Genomic DNA, 21,322 nt, shown 5'->3' on the forward strand with positions numbered 1-21,322 from the left:
ATATTATGTTGTGGTGTAATTCTTTAGTGGTAATGCGTGAATGTCCAATGCATATTACTTGATAATTGCTGTCCTAGAGGAGAGCATTTTGTGATTAGTTTATCTGCGGTGTGTCGGTGTACTGGGGCCTCGACCCCCAGTACCCCTGACTTATGCACAGGCAGCGGCCACTCCCCGGCAATGAGGCTTGCAAGAAGATCAAGACCAACAATTTTGGGGATATAGCTACTGAGTTAACCCGCCCAGGAGGGGCCGGGTTATACTCCTGGCGACTCACAAGACGAAGCCCATGAAGGAATCAAAGATGGCGGCTCATGAGGATGACTTATGAAGAGCCCAAGGCCCAAAGGCGGCTTAAGGCCCGTAGGTGTAAACCGCCATATGCATGTGACTTGTACTATAAGGAAGTTGTAATGAAGTCACCGAGTCGGATACGTTTATGAGTCAGTCGGGACTCTGTAAGCCACCGGGCTTCAACGTGAGTATATAAAGGGACGACCCGGCGGTGAGTTGGAGGAACAGATAACAAACCGAGAACTAGGTCAAGCGTATTTGCTCCCTGGTAATCGAGACATAAGCAATACCACCTCAAACTGGATTAGGCCTTTACCTTCACCGCAAGGGGCCGAACCAGTATAAACTCCCTGTGTCCTTTGTCCCGCTCAACCCCTTTAAGCTAACCTAGTTGCGATGGCTCCAGGACTAAGTCCTCACACTAGGACATCTGCCGTAACAATCCCACGACAGTTGGCGCCCGCCGTGGGGCCAGCGCACGGTGGTGTCGAGTTCTTAAAGGGCATCTTCGAAGGGATCAAGGGATACGCTGTGGGCCGGATGACGAAGAGTCGTCGCGGCAAGCTCTACATCGACGATGCAGGTTGGGGCCCGAGGCTGGCTCAATTGAGTACGGGTACCGGGTCCCCTTCGGCGGAATCCACGTCTTCATCGGCAAGATCGGCGAGTCGGGCCCTGAGCCGTACATCTGCACCGACATCATCGAGACGGCTCAGCGTGCGAGACCCACCCGAGTTCAGCCTGCCGTGAATCGTGCCTTCATGGGATTCATTCATGGAGCGGAACCTGAGGATAGATCTATATCTGGCAGTGAGACGGTCGTTTACTCGGATGGTGAGTCATCTGGTGAAACTGAATCGCTGTACCAACTGCAAGATGGCCGGCTTGGGGGATTTTCCGATGGCGACAGTATTCCGGACCCCTATGAGCCGCCAAACAGAGATGCGATCTTTATGGCCGGTACACAGCCAGTGCAGAACTCTTCGACTGCGGCAACGATAATCTCCGGGTCAGTAGCGGCAACGGCTGCCGGGGCAGGAGGCCTTGTGCGCCTGCCGACTCAAATCATAGCCAACCTGCTGGATAAACTGACAACATTGTTAACAGCGGTGGTTAACCCGGTAGATCAGGATCAGCATAATGCAGAAGTTGCGAAATTGCGTGATGAGATAGCACATGCCAAGGAGGAGCTAAACGCAGAGAATACTAGGATGGCTGCGGAGCAGGCCGCGTTGGATGCTCAAGTGCAGCGGATTCAGTCGGAGTCTTTCCGGCTCATGATGGATCAGAACGCTTCAAACGAAGTCATGAGGAGGAGGCATGTCTACCTTTGGTTTACGAGGCGAGAAATCTCTTTAACATGCCTGGAGCAGGGCCTAGTAACCGGCCAGAGGTAAACCAGGGTGAAGCGCCTGGGACGGGGCACCGGTTCAGCCGCGCGCGACAGAGCCACCACGTCTGAATACGACTCCGCCTCAACATGTGCCGACGCCGCCGGGTCATTATTCTAACCCTTTGGATAATATGATTGCTGCGACGACACGACTGGCCGCTCTACCGGTTGAGGGTGAGTCGCCGGCGGCAATGGAGATACGACGGGCCGGAGAATTACTTCAGACGGCTTTGCCCCAACAGGCAGCTTATTCTCACGGTCGTGAGAGGATCCATTCAACCCCTCGCCCAATTCGGAGTTATAGCAGGCATATCGATGAGCCGGCTGTGTCAAGCAGTCGGCGGTACCGCAACCCGCCCCGTGGACATAACCCGACAGGCGGTGGGGCTAATGCCCAGAACGTAGTGGATCAAGGAAGAGCGCGTCGGGAGGCTGAGGTGGCGGCTCAGTATGCGGCTCATCAGCATTCCCCGGTTCGTCCGACAACTTCGGTGGAGACAGGTGTGACTTTCAGGACTTTGGGTGTGCCGTGTTTGGTACCGGCTCTATGTAGCGTACGTTTGCCCAAGGATTTCAAGGGTCCCCGTAAGGTGCCCAACAACACAGCCGACTTACCCCTTGAAACATGGGTTGAGAGTTATGAGATGGCGATGGAGCTATTGGATGTTGACGATGCTGCATGTGCTAAGTACTTCACCATGATGTTGGAAAGAACAACTCGTACTTGGTTGAAAGGGCTGCCAGCCAACTCCATTGGGTCATGGGCCGAGTTAAAAGCCCGGTTTATCTAGAATTTTAAAGATACGTGCAAGTAGCCTATGTCAATTGTGTATTTAGCCTCCTGTGTTCAAGAAGAAGGTGAGTCGACAACCCATTGGGTGCGCCGGGTCTCAACAATCCTGCACTCGTCGGATCGCATCAATGCCGATTCAGCAGTCTTAATGTTGGAGAACAATTGTCGTTTCACGCCCCTGAAGCAGAAATTAGGGCGACTCAAACGCCACTGCAATGACATGGGGACACTCATGGCGGCTCTGGTTAAGTATGCTGACTCGGATGGTACCAAGGACCCCGAGTCTGATGATGAAAAGCCGGGAAAGGGAAAAAAGAGAAGTAACACCAGAGGGCAGCAGCATAACCCGGCGAGTCAGGGAGGCAACGGTAAGCGCAAAGCTGATAATAGTTTGGACTTTGTGGCTAACACCAATGCGCAGAATAATGGTTAGCGTCGAAAGGGTAAGCCGCCCCCACGGCTTGGGGGATCAGGCTTCAATCTTGAGCAGATGCTGAATCAGCCCTGCTCGAGGCATGGTACACGTGAAAGGCCGTCCACTCACCTTTGGAAGGATTACTTCATCATGAAGGAGTACAAAAATTCCAATCTTTTTCAAGATAATCATGGGCCAGGTGGCGGCTCAGGATCCGGCTCTCATGGTCCGGGTTATGGTGGTGGCGGTTCTAACTCTGGATTCCAAGGTAATCAAGGCAATCATGGCAATCAGGGCGGTTTCCATCAACAGTTTGGTCAGGGCAACCAGCAGCAGCATCAGTCCGGTTATCAGAATAACCCGAAGCAGCTGAATAGCGGACAGTACCACGTCTTCACCACGAGTTTATGCAAGCGGGATCAGAAACTCCATAAAAGGGTTGTGAATGCCGTTGAGACGGCAATTCCTCGTTATTTGCAATGGTCTGAGCAACCCATTGTGTGGAGTCGGGAGGATCACCCTCCCCGGGTTGATAATCCAGGTCATCTGGCTTTGGTTGTGGCACCTCAGGTTGGAGGGTACAAGTTCACTAAGGTACTCATGGATGGAGGTAGCAGCATCAATATCCTTTATTATGACTAGTAAAATGCCCGTGCTACGCTACGGGAACAAAAAAGATTAGGTGGACTTAAGTCATAGTAAGGAGCCCATCTAGTAGGAAGACTCGTTGTTCTCCCTACTCAGCTCTATTCTATTCCGGCAGTAAATAGGAAAATTCATCCACATACTGAGCAAAGAGAGCCTTGGCTTAGTGGTTGGGAATACGGTTGTGCAGCCTAACAACCCAAGTTTAATTTGTAGAATTGACAGATGATGCACAGGGGTTTTCCCCCGTTTATTGAGGATCAAGCTTGGTGTATGGTGGAACCACGCATCAAGTAATATCTAGATACTCATTTAAAAAAATTTGAGGACCATGTTTATCTTGGTACTCATACTAAAATGACTGTATGCATCCCTAGTTGGTGCAGAGGCCGGGAAGTGAAAATCTCTCCAATTTTTGTGGCGGCATGCATCGTTCAGATGCAGAGGCCAGAGGCAAGCCTCCTTTAAAAAAAAACATACATGGCAACTATGAAAACATGAACCAATTTTATCTTTGAATCCAAACCATGTGCTCTACAAGGTTTAACGATTTTGCAATGTTTAAAGATAAGAAAATCAAATCTCATCATAGTATCTTGAAGATAGCAATCTACAATACTGCAAGCATGATCAACCGATACTAAATATTGACAAAATAGTTTGCTAAGCGTATTCAAGTGGCATTCTATTCTTTTCTGTTTCCACCGCTGCAAATCAGTTATTAAGATTGGATTAGATACATTTTTAGGTTTTCTCATGCTTGTTGTTCTCATCCGTGGACGACGACAACTAATAGCCGGAGACCGGGGCAAAATGCATCTTGAATTGCATCGAACTACTAAGATCAATGCGTAGCATCGCAATATAAAATCAATCAATCAACCTAACATCGAATTGGATAGCTAAGAATGGACGCATTCGTTGAAAATGGGGTTGCCAGTTGTTATCAACCGGGCTGGGTTTAACTCGATGGAGTTTGCGATAAAAGACGGATTTAAAAAATGCGTCTGTCTAGGACACATCTAGATGTGACATAACTATGCCACACACATCTAACCTAATGTCCACTATGTTTGTGATCTATTTTTTTGTTCATTGTTGCTGTGTTATTTGTAGGAGTTTAGATGTGACATTTTTAAAAAACATCTAGATGTGAATTAGACAAACTGTTAAAAAGTTGCAGTGAACAATTATCAACGGTGCCGAAGACTGGAAGGTGGGGTTTAAGATCTACGGCCAGGTCGAGAGAGTGCCAGACTTCTCCATCCATTACTACTCTTTTCTCTAGCAAGGTAACTGTGTGTTTGCAACAAACATATAAGGATTCTAAATCTGAAGAAAAGAAACATATCAGGATACAACACCACATGTGGGTCTTTTCTGGAAAGATCCAGCGCACCGAAGACCGAGGGAACCGCAAATTCATCCGCCGCAAGCGACGAACCTTCTACGTTGGGCTGCAACAGCTGGGGATTCACCCGGTGCCACCATCAGGCCTCCAGCATCAACGTCTTCATCCGACGAAGCCGACCAAGTGCACCAGCGCCGCCCATACCAACCGCCAAACCTGCCCCGAGTTAATAATCTTTCTGCTGCCCACTCCTGCATAGCATTGGAAGGATTGGAGAAGAGGATGACATGGAAAGAAAAGCCGACGGTATAGATGAGGAATAGCCGAGGCGCGAGAGACTGGATAAGCCAATCGCAACACCACGAAACCTTCCAGCATTCTTGCAGTAGCAGAACCAATTGCTGCTTTAGGGATTCGGAGGGCGCCGGCAACAGTCCATATACACGTTGAGGACCATGGCGACCGGTCACTGCTCCGGGAAGTCAACATGAACTTCTTTTTTAATAGGTACACCCGTAGGCATACGCTTATCTGTATTCAAATGAGTAGGAAACCAGTACACACACGATAGCAAATACAGATAACACGGAACAAATACACAGGATACAAGAGGACTTCAATCCCAATTCATCCAACCAGAGGTTCACCGCTATCCGCCATTTGCAGTCAACGCAGCCGCCGAACAAGAAGCAGAGCAGTAGCCACGAGCCACCCCACCTGGTCCCGGAGGAGTACCATCGCATAGTATCTTTGTGAGTGAGCTCTTTTATGGTACCCTGCATTGAATATTGGCAGCAAAGATCCAAGGGTGGGTGCCTATCTGTACTGGTGAAACTGGATCAGCAGTATCACTAGTACCGCACGTCTCACGTCCACCGGTATAATGCTCGGAGGGCATTATCGGTGATTCTCTGCATCACCGGCAGCCGCCCCGGGGCTCGCCTCCTCTTCGACCGCATTCCCGCCGGGGCACCTCCTCCCTCCCCTCCCTTTAACCCGCCATGCTATCTTTCTATGGTTTTGGAAGGACGAATAAGGAGCGAAGACCACTTTTATTCCAACCACAGCCGCCCTCTCCGCCATGACGCCAAACCTAGACCAACTAAGACCATCTACACCGCCCGGTTGGAGATCTGGGGCCCCCCACCTCTCCAGCAGCTAGAGCAGCCACCGGAGAAGAGGAGGGCCACCGGTATCACCGACGGAATATGGAGTTCGCTTGAAGGTCGCCCTCTGTACTGTTGGGGAGAAAAGAGGGGATGGTTCCAGAAATTCGCATGAACTTTCTAGAAGAGATGAGGGGAAGTGCTGCGCAGGAGCGGTCTAGAAGAACTTTCTAGTATGAGCCTGTGGCTGGGCAACTTAGTGTTATCTAAGCCATTCGTTTCATATCCGATGGTTGAGATGATCCGGAGGCAGGCACACCATCACCACCAACTGAGAATTTTATAGGAGTAGAGATACTTTCCATTGTATGGAGTTGACTGATAAAAATCTTAAGCCGTCCAATACTGTTTTCCATGGAGTGGTGCCTGGTAAGCCGGCTATCCAGTAGGCAAGATTGCTTTGGAGGTCGCCTTTGGGGATGAATATGATTCCCGGGCTGAGACATTAACCTTTGAGGTGGTCAAGATTCAAAGCCCATATCATGCTCCGTTTGGACGGCCGGCTTATGCCAAGTTCATGACATGACCTTGTTATGTTTATCTGCAGCTCAAGATGCCGGGTTACAAGGGTACTATCAAAGTGCATGGAAGCTGGAAGATAGCTTTGGAATGTGAAGAAGGGGACGCGGCTTATGCTGAATCCGTTTGTGCCACAGAGGAATTGAAGTTCTATAAGGACAGTGTTGACCCGGCTGACATGACGACTCTGAAAAAGCCAACTACGGAGCATGACCCGACCTTAAAGTTTAAATCGGCAGATGACACCAAGCTAGTTGACTTCGTTCCTGGTGATTCGTCTAAGCAGTTCAGCATCAGTGCTAATTTGGATCCGAAATAGGAAAGCGCGCTCATCGAGTTCATCCGTGAGAACCGGGACATTTTTGCATGGAAGCCTTCTGACATGCCAGGTGTACTGAGGGAACTCGCTGAGCACAGTCTTAATATTGATCCGAAGTTTAAGCCGGTGAAGAAGTTTCTCCGTCGTTTTAATGAAGAGAGGCGAAAGGCCATTGGTGAAGAAGTTGCCCGGCTCTTGGCGGCCGGGTTCATTGTTGAAGTTTTTCATCCTGAGTGGTTGGCTAACCCTGTGCTGGTACTTAAGAAGAATGGCACTTGGCGTATGTGTGTGGATTACACGGATTTAAACAAAGCTTGTCCGGCTGATCCTTTTGCTCTCCCTCGTATTGATCAAATTATTGATGCTACGGCGGGTTGTGAGCGTTTGAGTTTTTTGGATGCTTATTCTGGTTATCATCAGATCAAGATGGCAGTTAAGGACCAGGAGAAGACATCTTTTATCACTCCCTTTGGAGCCTTCTGTTATGTGTCTATGCCTTTTGGGCTCAAGAGTGCCCAGGCGATTTACCAGCAATGTGTACAGAATTGTCTTCATAATCAGATTGGGCGCAATGTTCATGCCTATGTGGATGATATTGTGGTGAAATCCAGAAAGAAGGAAACATTGATAGACGATTTGAAGGAGACATTTGATAATCTCTGGGTTTATAAGATGATGCTTAACCCGGCCAAATACGTTTTTGGTGTGCCGGCAGGCAAGCTCTTGGGTTTTCTGGTTTCTAACAGAGGCATTGAAGCTAATCCGGAGAAGATCAAAGCCATTACTTCTTTGGATAAGCCGGCGTGTATCAATGATGTTCAACGTCTGGCGGGTCATATTGCGGCTCTAAGCCGGTTCATAAGCCGGTTGGGAGAGAAGGCTATCCCTCTGTATTAGATGATGAAAAAGACAGATACCTTTGTCTGGAGTGACACCGGTAATGCAGCATTTGAGGACTTGAACAAGCAGCTGGTTGAGCCGCCCGTTCTTGCTGCTTATTGATAAGGAGCCGTTGTTGTTGTATGTGGCTGCTAATGCCCGGGCTGTTGTAACATCCCAAATTTTCAATTTGGAATGTTATACATCAGATCATCATTGCATATCATATTTTATTGCATTTTGGCTTGATCCTAGAAATTCTACGCAACTCAAGGACCCACGGAGAGAGTTGGGAACTCCGTTATTTTCATATTTGAGTTTTTTCTTAAATTTTGAAAAGAGGATCTTTTGATTTTAATTATTTCCTCTTCGAATATTTCTTTTATAAAATAAAAAGAGAGAGGATAAAATGACTTCCTCAAAATAAAGAAATATTGGAGATTCAATATTAAAATCAAATAATATTTTTTATTTAGAGTTTTATCGCTATTTTATTTGAATTAGGAAAAATATGCGTTTTTAAAAATTGCATTAGAGTCCCAAATAAATGTTCACCTTGTCCGGTAGATTTTTAGAGGACGGGGAAAATTTATTTCAGGATTTTTGGAGTCCGTTTAGTAATTATTTTATTCATTTTTCTGCATGAAATAATTAAAAAAAGGGAAACCGACCTTGGGCCGTATCCGCCCCCGGGGGGGCTTTATAAGCCGCGAGGCCCAGCCGCCGCCGCAGCCCACCCGCAAACCCTAGCCCCGCCCCGATCCGCCGCCGCCGCCTCGCCACGCCGCCCGATGCCGCCGGAGGAGCCGCCCGACGCCGCCGTTCCGCCCGACCCCGCCAGAGGTAGCCGCTGCTGCCTCGGTTTTCGAGAGAAAACCGATCGTTTTTTTAAAACCCTAGATCCATTTTTTTAGTTTCGGTTCGGTTTTTTTCGGTTTAGTTATTTAGCGGACGTTCGTCCGTACGTCCGTTTTAACGAACGGTTTTCGCCCGTTAGCCACAGATAACGAACGTTCGTTCGTTAGTCTGTTCGTCAGTTTTTCTTTTTCTCGTATTTTTTCGTGATTAGTTTCGATCGCGATTGCTGATCCGATTTTCGTTTTAGTTTAACTTTTCGCTCGTTTATCGGAATCAGGCGATTCAAGCGCCTAGAGTTTCGTCTCGAAACCCTCTTTCTTTTTAACCTACTTAAACAAGTTTTTGCCACTATAAAAATTGACTTTAGTCCAGATTAGCAAACGAAGCTTGTTTCTTTCGCAGTTTGAGTTTCGTTGTTTCGTTTGATTTGATTCTTTTTGCAAATCGGAGTTCTTAAGTTGAACTTTCTGGTTAGATCTCTTATTTGAGTTTTACCCGTGCATTGTTGCTTGATTGCTTATTGTATGCTTGTTTGTTTGCGATAGAGTACCCGGAGTGCGAAGCGTGCTACTACGAGTCTCTAGGTTTCACGGATCATCAGCAAGGCAAGTAACACTTTGATCATACCTCTTTACTACCCAGTTTTATTGCATTAGATCAATCCACAAACAATTGCATGGTTAGGGTCTAATTTAATTTGTGGGTTTGGGAAGTAGATGAGGTAGTACCTATTCACTTGTTTATTATGAAACCTATGGGAGTTACTTCTACGTTGCCTATATTGCTATGCTATGCTCGTAGACGTGGTTTGGGTTTGAGAGTATTCATGACAGATGTGAGTATTTTTAATTATTGGTTAACTTAAGGTGGCAACTTTAATACACATCTGGGTGGATTGAGGCACCTGGGGAACCCAGTGATTGCCTGTATTTTTTGGAAATCCCGGGGTACCGTGTGATTCTCCTATGGACTGCCACCCAGGCTCAAAGGGATCATGAGATTATTCATGCTAGAAACTTCCGTGTGCAGCCACAAGCCATTATGGGCTCTGGCATAGTTGAGTATGTTGTGTGACCTCTTTCAGTGGTAGGCTAGCAGATGTAGGGGATGTGGGTGGTACTGTCTACCCAGAGTAAAGAGTTAACGCTTCTGAAAGACTATGTCTCGGTCATCCGTTTCTCAAACACCATGTAGTGCGAGAAATCCAACGGAGGAGATCGAGTCTTGTGGGGAAAAGTGCGCAAACCTCTGCAGAGTGTACAAACTAATCATGGTTAGCCGTGTCCCCGGTTATGGACGTCTTGAGTATCTGGTTCTTGGATTATCATGTGGATCTCATCACTCTTAATTATAAAATTTGATTGGGTTATTAATTACTTCTAATTGGGATTGAGATGGGGTTTACCATTCTCAATGTTTAACAACCACCATGATAGTTAAATAAAATTTATTCCTTTGTTGTAGGAAAAAATTGGCTTTTCGCAAAACATATTAAGCATACAGCCTCCATCAGCCATATATGCATGTAGTGATAGCCTTATTCTGTTTATTACTCTTTGGTGTTATATTGCCAGCATATTCCATGTGCTGACCCGTTTTCGGGCTGCAACGTATCATGTTGCAGACTTTTCAGACGACGAGTAAGGTGTCTTAGGTCGTGGTCTTTCACTCAGTGATGCCGTTGGAGTTGATGGACTCACTTTATCTTTCAAGCCTTCCGCTGTTATCGTATTTAGATGGCCTTAAGCCATATTATTTGTAATAAGTTCTCTTTTGAGACGTTCGATGTAATAAGTGTGTGATTGCTACTCTGTTATAAATCCTTCAAGTACTGTGCGTGTCAGCATTACCGATCCAGGGATGACACTGGTGCACAAAGATCAGACTGTTTGAGGTCTGGTCGCTACAAGATGGTATCAGAGCACACGCTGACTGTAGGACACGACCACTAAGCTAAAGCCCTAGATCACTACTCTCTTCTCATTTCTAACTTCTCCCCATTTTGTACTCTTTAGGATGGCGGATGCAAGGATCAAGTTCATGCACTACAAGAAATATGTCAACTAGTGACCTTATGTCAGTGACCCTCGAAGAATTGGTCATAGATCTATAACCATTTCAAACCAATTGGTCAAAAGCTGTTCGGGGGGCTCCAAACCCTAAACTATAACGACCATTTTGGTCAGAAAGGTCGTAATTTCCTTACACGAAATGGTCATAAAGCAGATAGCACAGGTCCGCTGCCTTATTTCTAGCTGATCATGACTAATATAGATGGTCATAACCTTGTAAATTGTGGTGGGTTGCTATGACTAGGCGCCACCTCATCAGTTTTGCCTATGTGTCATGTCCTTGTGGCAGTTTTTGCCTTAGGTTGTGAAGCAACCTATATTTCTGTCATTCCCAAAATTCCCAAAAAAATCTCATAAATTCTTTGGGTCATATCTTTGTCAAATATGTAAAAAACCTTCCTTGCCTAGTTCAAAAATAATTCAAAAATATTCATTTTCCTATTCTGTTCAAAAAACACTTTGTGAAGGAAGTACCACTTTGGCATGTCCAAATGGTATCCATTTTCTACAGTGTTTTCCTATGCCCAAATAACCATCCTCCACCAAATGCCAGTTCAATCCATTCATTATTTTGAGCCCAGCTTCAACATTTGTATTTATGTCCAGTGTGGTACTTTGCAAAGCAAGTACCACCTAGGCTCCTCCTTTTGAGCTGAAAATTTGTGAAGACGGTCTTCTTAGTAACTGATCATCCTCAGCCAAAACTCACGCCCATTAGCCATGTGCATTTCCCGTACCGCTAATCAAACACTTGGCTGCTTATTCATGTTTGAGCATCGATCGGTCTCCTCGTGAGAATCTTATGTTGTGATTTTATTCCTAGCACCTACCTGGGGAGTGCCCAACCCACTAGACATGCCTAGGCCACCCAGAACACATGGCAACGCCACGGTCACGCGGTGACCACGCGACGGGCATGCGAGTTTACACGCTCTAGAGTTGGGGCCCTCGGCCACCGTCCAAACCTCGACGTATCGCCACCAAACCATGTATTTATGATTAAATAGGTACTTATGTAACTAGAAATGATTTTTGGAAAAAATAAATAGCAAACTATGAGGCAGCTGCAGTTCAAATTTGACCCGCTTCCTACTGAATCGGCGGGAATTTGTCTTTTTCACCAGAGGTGGATCAAAACTTTTGACACCCAACCATTTTTTTAATTGTGCATTAAATATGGCCTAGTATTCTAGAAAATCGAGTTGGTCCAATTTTGCAACAAATATATGGTAGGTCCTTCACAAAAAAAAACTCATTTCAGGCACTCAGAAAATGGAAAATGAATTTTCCGTGCAAAGAAAATGAAAACTCCCTTAGGCAACATTGTTTGGAATTCCAAGATGCACCCTTGTGCATAATATGAGATCATTTGAACAAACTATGCCATGAATGTGGCCATAAGATTGATCATTTGGCTTGAAAGCCATGAATCTTCACGCATGATAGCTCATTTTTGAGAAAACTTTTTTAAAATAATTTTCGTATTACAAGTTTATTATTTTTCCTGGAAACTTGGTCACATATGATGACACAATCTGAAGGTTTTCCAATTTTTTGATTGTTTTGAATTTTTTATGCCCGTTTCAAAATGCGGTCAAAACGGCGGGAATGGCCGTTCCTAGCTAGTGGTTGTATCTTGGATTTTTTTTGGTGTTTCTCTGATTAAATAGATACTTATGTACCTAGAAATGATTTTTGAAAAAAATAATGAGCAAACTACGAGGCAGCTGCAGTTGAAATTTTACCCGCTTCCTACTTAATCGGCGGAAATTTGTCTTTTTCACGAGAGCTGGATCAAAACTTTTTACACCCAACCACTTGGTCAATTGTGCATTAAATATGTCCTAGTATTTTAGAAAATTGATTAGGTCCAATTTTGCAACAAATATATGGTAGGTCCTTCACAAAAAAACCTCTTTTCGGGCACTCGAAAAATGGAAAATGAATTTTCCGTGCAAAGAAAATGAAAACTCCCTTATGAAACATTGTTTGGAATTCCAAGATGCACCATTTTGCACAATATGAGATCATTTGAATAAACTATGCCATGAATGTGGCGATAAGATTGATCATTTGGCTTGAAAGCCATGAATCTTCACGCATGATAGCTCGTTTTTGAGAACACTTTTTAAAAATAATTGCCGTATTACAAGTTTATTATTTTTTCTGGCAACTTTGTCACATATAATGACACAATGCGAAGGTTTTCCAATTTTTTGATTTTTTTGAATTTTTTATGCCCATTTCAAAATGCGGTTATAAAGGCGGGCTTGACTGTTCCAAGCTAGTGGTTGAAACTTGGAAAACTTTTGATGTTTCTCTTATTAAATAGATACTTATTTACCTATAAATGATTTTTGTAAAAAATAAAGAGCAAACTATGAGGCAGCTGCAGTTCAAATTTGACCCGCTCTGCTGAATCGGCAAAAAATGTTCTTTTTCACCAGAGGTGGATCAAGGCTTTTGACACCCAACCATTTGGTCAATTGTGCATTAAATATGGCCTAGTATTTTACAAAATTGATTTGGTCCAATTTTGCAACAAATATATGGTAGGTCCTTCACAAAAAAACTCATTTCGGGCACTCAGAAAATGGAAAATGAAATTTCCGTGCAAAGAAAATGAAAACTCCCTTAGGCAACATTGTTTGGAATTCCAAGATGCACCCTTGTGCACAATATATGATCATTTGAACAAACTATGAGGTAGGTGTTGCTCAAATTTGCCCCGCTTCCTACTCAATGGGTGAACTTTGTTTTTTTTCATAAGAGGTGGATCAAAAACTTTTGACAGGTAACTATTTGGTCAATTTTACATAAAATATGGTCTAATATTTTGGAAAAATGGAATTGTGCTATTTTAGAACAAATATTTGGTAGCTTCTTCACAAAAAAACCTTTTTATGCACTCGGAAAATGGAAAATAATTTTTTGTGCAAAGAAAATGAAAGCTGTCGAACTATGCCGTTGTTTGTCATTCCAAGATGCACACTTATGCAAAAAACGAGATCATTTTGACAAACTATGCCATTATTATGTTTAACAAAATCAGAGTTTTGGGTCTAAAATTTTGAGTTCAAGTGCAAGACAACCGGCCAATAAGACGTGAGGAACCGCCTTCACGCGGATCACCAACTTGGACGCAATCTGAGCCATCCATCATGCACCTATCCAACGGTGGAGCTTCTCCTGAGATAAAAAACCCTAACCCACCCACCCACCCTCCCCTCGATTCCCCAGATCCCCACCCGCCGCCACCCCCACTCACCCACCCACCGCTCACCCACCCTCTCCCCTCGACTCCCCAGATCCTTCCTCGCGCTTGGTCACGCCGCCCTCCTCCTCTCTGCGCTCCATGGCCGGCACCGCAGCCTCGTCTCCACGGCCGGCACCGTACCCTCTACGCTGGCTCCGCAGCCCCTCCTACGACCGCGCCCAGAGCACGACGGTGCCGCTGTTGCACGCACTAATTCCCTCACCCTCCGCCGCCGTTGCCCTCTCGCCCTCCACCGCCGTCCCCTCCAATTCCCTCACCCTCCGCCGGCGACATCCACCCTCCCCCTCGCCTTCTTTCCCTACATAGGCCCAAGATGGAGCCGGTCAGACGGCTCTCCGAGATCCGCGACGGCCACAGCGCATACGCGCCCCCTCCACCTCGTCGTCACGGGATTCGAGCTTGGCCGCGACGGAGGTGCTGGAGGTTTTCTCCTTCCCCACAATCGTGCGCCGCGGGAGGTGCCCCCGTGCGTTTCTTCTCGGGTGACGACACAGCCGTGCGGTGGGTGGGATTTGACGCCGCTCTTCCGCTCCGCGCGAGGAGGGAGTCGGCGGCGGCTCGGCTGCTCCGACTCCATGGAGCCCTTCCAGGTCCCCTTCCCCTCTCGCTTCCCTTTTCATCTGTGCCACTGCCCATCTTCTGACCCAGCACTTCGGATCCGATCTGGTTTGCTCCGGAGGCGCTGGGTTTGGGGATTTCCCTTCTCTGAAACACGTACAGTCGCTGATGCTTGATGTGCTACCGTTCTTGTAGTTGCTAGCAGAAGCAGAGCAGCCCACTGGTCATGGTGGTGCTATTCTTGTAGTCATAGTTTCACTTGTACTAAGGCCGAGTTTAGTCAATGCCAGTTAATCTTTGTCATGATGATTAGTTGATGAACCACCCAGGATTTTATCATACCTGAACTCAGCCCATTTCAGATCTGTGCTGGTTGTAGTATGGAACCTGCTTATAGATATGAGTTGCGTCCCAGCCATTTTAACTATGATTGGTAGTATTACTTCAGATTTGATGGTGAAATAATTAAATTGATGATGTGCTTTTTGTTAACTATATTCTAATGCATTCATACATGAGGAATGCACGGGTTAACTCATCCTTATTGATTGACCCTCTCTATTAATTGATAATGTATGCTTTCCTTGTATTTAGTAATTTATATGGTTCTGGCCTCTTACAATTAAACATTATATCTGTTTTAATTATAATACTGCATTATGGAATTGTTAAAAATTGCTGTTCTGGAATTATGCATCTTAATGGAATTTCTATGTGTTCTCGTAGTTTATTTCTGATACAGTATTGCTCTATGTTTGGCTGTTCTTCAAATCTTTTTTCTTTACAGTATTGGTTTGCACATTCTTTCTGCTCATTGTCTGATTTGATACAATTTGCTTTCAGATGGAATACCTTGAGGAGCGCCCCATCTCCCTGTGGACTGAGAAGACCACCGAGAAGGAGCAGTTCAGTGTTGGCTTCTACCCCATCTCCCTTGCCGAGAGGGTCGTCGTCAGCACGAAGCACAACAACGACGAGCAGTACGTGTGGGAGTCCCAGGCTGGTCGTTCTTTCACCGTCACTTGTGATACGTCTGGGGAGCAGCTCGGCAGGGGTACCAAGATGGTCCTCTACCTCAAGGACGACCATGTATGCAGTCCAAGCCTCCTATATACTGATTGGTTTACTCTTCATGTTGTGGTTCTGTGATTAGTTTAGCTGTATTGGATGTTTGCTTGTTTGGTTTATTCCTGATCTGAACTGTATGATTTTTGTGTCAGTTATGTCTGCCCTGCATAAGCTAAACTCTGTTAGATTCCATGATCAACTACTGTTGTTGTTGTATGGCAAACACCAAAGGCAAATCATATTTGTGATGCAGTTTCTGTAACTTGGCATTTCTACATGGCTTGTTTATATTGGCAATTATACATCGATGATGATGTTTACCTGCACTGCTTAATTCCGTGACACTAGCAAACTTATGTGAATATACTATGCTTGCTGTTGATCATTTGGTGCACTAGTATGCAGTTCTCGTTGTCAGTTCTTGTTTTCTTGATTCATTTATACTATATGATTCAGGTCTTATACTTTGCTAGTAGGTAGCAAACTGTTGTTCTTTATGGGTGTACCATGCTATTGAAATTAAAATATGAACACGGATGGATGAGTTATTTATGCATATCACTTTCTTCTTTGTCGTTCACTTGCAGTGCCTACTGTACTGATATGAAAGGTCAAGCATGGAGGTTTCAAGAGCATCCCTTCGTCCTGGTAATGTTTTTTTGTTCCTTCTTAGTGTGCTGTAGTGGATCCTCTGAATCAAATCATGTTTCCTTTGTTCATCTTAATTAGAACATTTGGCCATTTGCGAATTATGGTTTGTTAATTGTAGATTATTTTTCTGGTGTGCCCGGCAGAACTCTGCAGTTTGCTTGCTTTAGGACAACACGAGGTATGCTCTGTTTCCTCTCTTCTTATTTAGCTCTTCAGGTTTAGCACCCACTATTAGTTTGCAGTATAGTCTCTATCAATCAAACTAATTGATTCACGCAAACATCCAGTAAATGGCTAAACTGCAGCTCTCAATGATTACTCTCCACTCTGAAATGCAGATCTGATTTCTCTCAATGTTCAACGCCAAGGATCTCAATGTGGGGTGTGCTACTACTACGGTGCCCACATTTGCTTCCATTTCTTCTCACAAGCATATGCACCTGCACGTCTAGTCTGTGGTAATTTGTTTTAGCCCGTGGTGGATCTCTCCATCTCTTGCATGCTCTGGTTGGAACATTTGGCCATTTGCTATTATAGTTTGTAACTTGTAAATTATCTTCTTGTTCGCACTAGTCTAATTGCCCTATGTATTACACAACTTAATCGTCAACATGAATTGTTTGTGGAAATGCTTGTGTCATTGTCCAACTGTCTTATAAGTGTATTGATGTGGATGAGGTGTGTTGTATGTTATAAATTGGCATCTAAATTAGTTCATCTTCCCACTTCCCTACCTGCTATTATGTGCTTGCAAGCTCAAATTTTGTGCTTCTATTACTACCTGCTATAATGTGCTTGCGTGCTTAAATTTTGTGCTTCTATTGCTATGGGCCGATCTTTTGCGGTAAAATAATGATGTTAGATGTCTGTTGGTTGCTGTATATGGGGAAGACGAATTGAATCCTGCAGTATACTTGTCAATTCTAGCTTACATTGGTGTTTTTCGATCCTGTTCTAATTAATGTGTATAGTTCAAGCCCTTCGTTCTATCTAAATGTGTGCACTGAAGTTCAGTTGCCTTCTGAAAAATTATTGGTGCATTTTTTTTGTTTCTCAAATACAAAATAGCTTGCTCATTTCAACTATGGCATCCCTACTGTTAACTTTCATATTGTGTCGCTGTTTTGTTGTATGAGAGTATCTCATTTTAACTAGCTGGAGAACAAAAAGCATGGTACTAGCGCAATTTGTGTGTTGTCATTCTAAATAACTATCCTTTTCTTGAATGGTCTGTTGGTAATATATTTGCCCCAGTTTTTTTGATTCTTCTCTACTGATTCATGTAACAGGGCGACTGAGGAAGGCATGTTGTCTGTTTTCTTGAAGGCCGTTTTGTTTGTTCCCAGCCCTAACTACGGTTGTCCAGCTAGTTCGGCATGTTGTTCATATCACTATGGTAGTCCAACGAGTTTGACATGTTGTGAGTTTGGCATGTTCATGACGGGAGCAGGTGCCAGTTTGTGATTGCTTGTAAAGCTTGTAAAGTACTGTATTACACTTGTAGTCATTACTGTGATTGCCACTGTATTACAGTTGTAAGGATCAGTGGCAGATTGCCACTGTATTACAGTTGTAAGGATCTGGTTGCTCTTATTTGAAGTATTATGTGTGCTTTTTGTCTGCCCATTTAAATACTGATTCAAATATGAAGAATATGAGCCTGATAGATGGGACCCACTTACCAGAACATGACAAATGGGACCCAGTTACCAGAACCTGACAACTGGGACCCATCTGACTAGTGGACCCTTCTTTTGGGAAAGAAAGAAAAACTAAATTCGTTTAGACAAAAAGGCCACAACCCAACAATAAAAAAGGTTGCAATGTTGGGCTTGGCCCATGAAGCCGATCAAAAATTGATAGAAAAAATATATAAAAAGGCCGAATTGTTGGGCTAGGCCCATGTAGAAAATCGAATTGGACCGGGATGATTCTTGTGCAACATCAGATTGCCACGTCGGATGCCTACGTGGCCTGGGGAGGCTGCTAGTGACCAAAACAAAACAGTAGGCATATTTTGGTCGTAAACGTCTACGACCTTCTCACAGAGAAGGTCGTTAATTTTAGTTTACGACTGCCAGCTTTTGACCTTCTGTTTTTGGTCAAAAAAAGGTCGCAAATGAAAAACAATGACCTTTCAGTGACCAATAGTCAAGGTCACAAGTTGACATATTTCTTGTAGTAATGCAACCGGATGAAGACACCCCTTTTGAACGTCACTTGAAGGAAGTCACTAGAAACCTGAAGATTGGAATACCAAGCTTCACAGGGACTTGCAACGCCAACTTACCAGAAGAGCAGCGCTGGATGATTCAAGTTCAAGTTCCAGGAAGGACGTTTACGCCAGTCACTGAGCCCATAGAGTTTTCCTTTGATGCACCAACCTGGAGTCTAGGAAAGAGTATGGCAGCCCACATTACCATGGGACGCATTGGAGAAGTTTACCACAATGATCTCAAGGATACTATCTACCAGATTTGTGGGCGCCGAGATGAGCAATGGGAGATGATCAGCACCAGGAAGGATAGATCGATTGCATCTTTCATGCAGGAGTTAAACCAACACATTCGACGCCAGGAGAACCAGATGTGCGCATGCATGACAGATTTGAAGCAGGCAATGACAAGGATCACGGAACTGGAGGAAGAACTCAAGGCTACTCGCGAGGATTATATGGAGGAAATCGTCGTACTAGTGGAGAAGAATGACGACCTGACAAGGAAGCTGGGAGTATTCATGGGAGACCCCGCGCCAGGAGAAGACGACAGTTCCACTTGCCCGGAGAACTACATCATCATCGACGACACCGACTCGGATCCCGACGATAGCGATGATGACTATGTTGAAGAAGCAGGAGCAGATATCATGGAGTCTTCGACCGATCAATTTTTCTAGTTGACCACCAAATCCGTAGTAGAATTCCACCATGTATATAGTATAGTCCGAGCACTTTTGTAACGATAGTTTTTAGACCGATTGTATGCCCTTGCTTGATTGATTGAGTGATATGTTTGTGTTTGTCTCATGTGCATATGGGTAGTGTTTCCCCCTAGACCTCATTCTACTCTGTTTTCTCACCTTTTCTAAACCCAGCAGATGCCTCCGTGACGCGACAATGGATTTGCTTTCCCACCGGAGCTCACCCAGTTGATCCAGCAGCAGAATGCATCGATGCAGATACTAGTCCAGAACAAGAACCAGGGGAACAACAACAACAACCCACCCCCACCACCACCAGTTGATCACTTAGCCCGTTTTCTTAGGCTGAATCCGCCGGTGTTCTCCAGTAGCACCGAGCCGATTGTTGCAGATGATTGGCTCCGCAAGATTGAAAGGGAGTTGACTACTCCAGGATGCATAGATGCGGAGAGAGTGCGTTTTACCGCACATCAGCTTGATAGACCCGCAGCATCATGGTGGGAGAATTTCATAGTCACTTACCCCATCGACACTGTGACATTGGATCAGTTTCAGCAGGCTTTTCGCACTGCCCATGTATCAACAGGAGCTATGGCCATGAAAAAGCGCGAGTTTCGCAACTTACACCAAAGAGGACGCACCGTTGAACAGTATGTGGATGACTTTAGTAAGCTAGCACGTTATGCCCCAGATGGCGTCGCTACAGATGCAACTAAGCAGGAGAAGTTTCTGGAAGGACTGAATGATGAGCTCTCATGATTGAAGGGAAGCAACAGCAGATTGACAATCGCAAGAGGAAGTATGGACAAGGGAAGTATAATTCTGGAGCTCATCAGAGGCCCCGTTTCACCCCGAACTCGGGAGGACTTGTCCATAACCATGGAAGTCACAATCACACTGGAGGGAGTTCGCATAACCATAGTGGCGCCAAGAACGGGAATGGTAATGGAGGAAGCAACGGACAGAACCGTTCCAATCCGGCAACACCCGCCAAGAAAGATCTAAGCCACGTTACTTGCTACAAGTGCCAGAAGACTGGACATTACGCCAATGAATGTCCTGAAGCTAATAATGGAAACGGCAATGGAAGCTCTGGGAAGAAGCCCAACCCTTTCATCAGGGGACACGTGAACCACGTTAGCGTGGAGGAGGTTGAAGCCCAACCCGATGCAGTAATAGGTAAGTTTTGGTTAAGTCATTTACTGCAGTCGTACTTTTTGATACTGGTGCATCGCATTCATACATATCAAGGGGATTTGTGGATAAGTTTAAACTGCCAACCCAAGCCCTTAGGTCACCCATGTTAGTAACCTCGCCAGGAGCAGAGTATATGGCTAGCCTATGGTGTGATCGGTTACCATTAAGGATTGGTAACTACCTGTTTCCCTCAGACCTAATAGTATTGGAGTCACAAGGACTGGATGTGATATTAGGCATGGATTGGTTATCGAAGTATGGGGGGAACACTGACTGCGCCAGTAAGTCAATTTTGCTCACCACCCCAGAAGAAGGATCAAGTATGTATCCTGTCATATGTCGAATAGGACTCAAGTGAATTCCTTATCAGGAGTTGTACAGGAGGAAGTACCAGTGGTGAAGGATTTTCCGGATGTATTTCCAGAAGAGTTGCCAGGCATGCCACCAGATAGAGACATTGAGTTTTTGATTGAGCTTTTGCCAGGCACAGGGCCAATATCTAAGAGACTGTACAGAATGCCCGCAAAGGATTTGGAGGAAATTAAGAAGCAGATTAAGGAGTTACTAGATAAAGGTTATATTCGCCCAAGTTCGTCACCTTGGGGATCCCCAGTACTTCTAGTGGAGAAGAAGGATGGATCATTAAGGATGGTTGTTGATTATCGAGGATTGAATGAGGTGACGATCAAGAACAAATACCCACTGCTGATGATCAATGATTTGTTTGACCAGCTGCAAGGAGCTAAGGTGTTTTCCAAGATCGATCTGTGATCAGGGTACCACCAGCTGAAGATTCGAGAGCAGGATATACCTAAGACAGCTTTTACCACGAGGTACGGGCTATATGAGTATACCGTTATGTCGTTTGGCCTGACTAACGCACCTGCCTATTTTATGAACATGATGAACAAGGTGTTTATGGAGTTTTTGGATAAGTTCGTTGTGGTG

The 21,322-nt window shown here is 45.1% G+C and overlaps 1 protein-coding gene across 1 annotated transcript; it reads left to right on the top strand.

Moving 5' to 3' along the window:
* The first annotated feature begins 1,055 nt into the window (after nt 1–1,055).
* On the top strand, nt 1,056–17,882 carry LOC109783399 (uncharacterized). The gene is made up of 9 exons (XM_073511700.1): nt 1,056–1,128; nt 1,402–1,598; nt 6,605–6,700; nt 13,945–14,571; nt 15,383–15,628; nt 16,195–16,255; nt 16,377–16,436; nt 16,597–16,716; nt 17,548–17,882. The coding sequence occupies exons 1-6, from the start codon at nt 1,056–1,058 to the stop codon at nt 16,207–16,209; spliced, it is 1,254 nt and encodes a 417-aa protein (XP_073367801.1). The 3' UTR covers nt 16,210–16,255; nt 16,377–16,436; nt 16,597–16,716; nt 17,548–17,882.
* Nucleotides 17,883–21,322: the final 3,440 nt, after the last annotated feature.

Source organism: Aegilops tauschii, chromosome 3 (assembly GCF_002575655.3).
Source record: "Aegilops tauschii subsp. strangulata cultivar AL8/78 chromosome 3, Aet v6.0, whole genome shotgun sequence".
Classification (NCBI taxonomy): domain Eukaryota; kingdom Viridiplantae; phylum Streptophyta; class Magnoliopsida; order Poales; family Poaceae; genus Aegilops; species Aegilops tauschii.

What these genes read in the sequence shown, in the direction of transcription:
- LOC109783399 (XM_073511700.1), top strand. Translation starts at nt 1,056, where the DNA reads ATGGGATTCATTCATGGAGCGGAACCTGAGGATAGATCTATATCTGGC. An exon ending in GACGGTCGTTTACTCGGATG is followed by an intron (nt 1,129 to 1,401) that starts GTGAGTCATCTG and finishes CATTGTTAACAG; the next exon opens with CGGTGGTTAACCCGGTAGAT. An exon ending in ACTCCATGGAGCCCTTCCAG is followed by an intron (nt 14,572 to 15,382) that starts GTCCCCTTCCCC and finishes ATTTGCTTTCAG; the next exon opens with ATGGAATACCTTGAGGAGCG.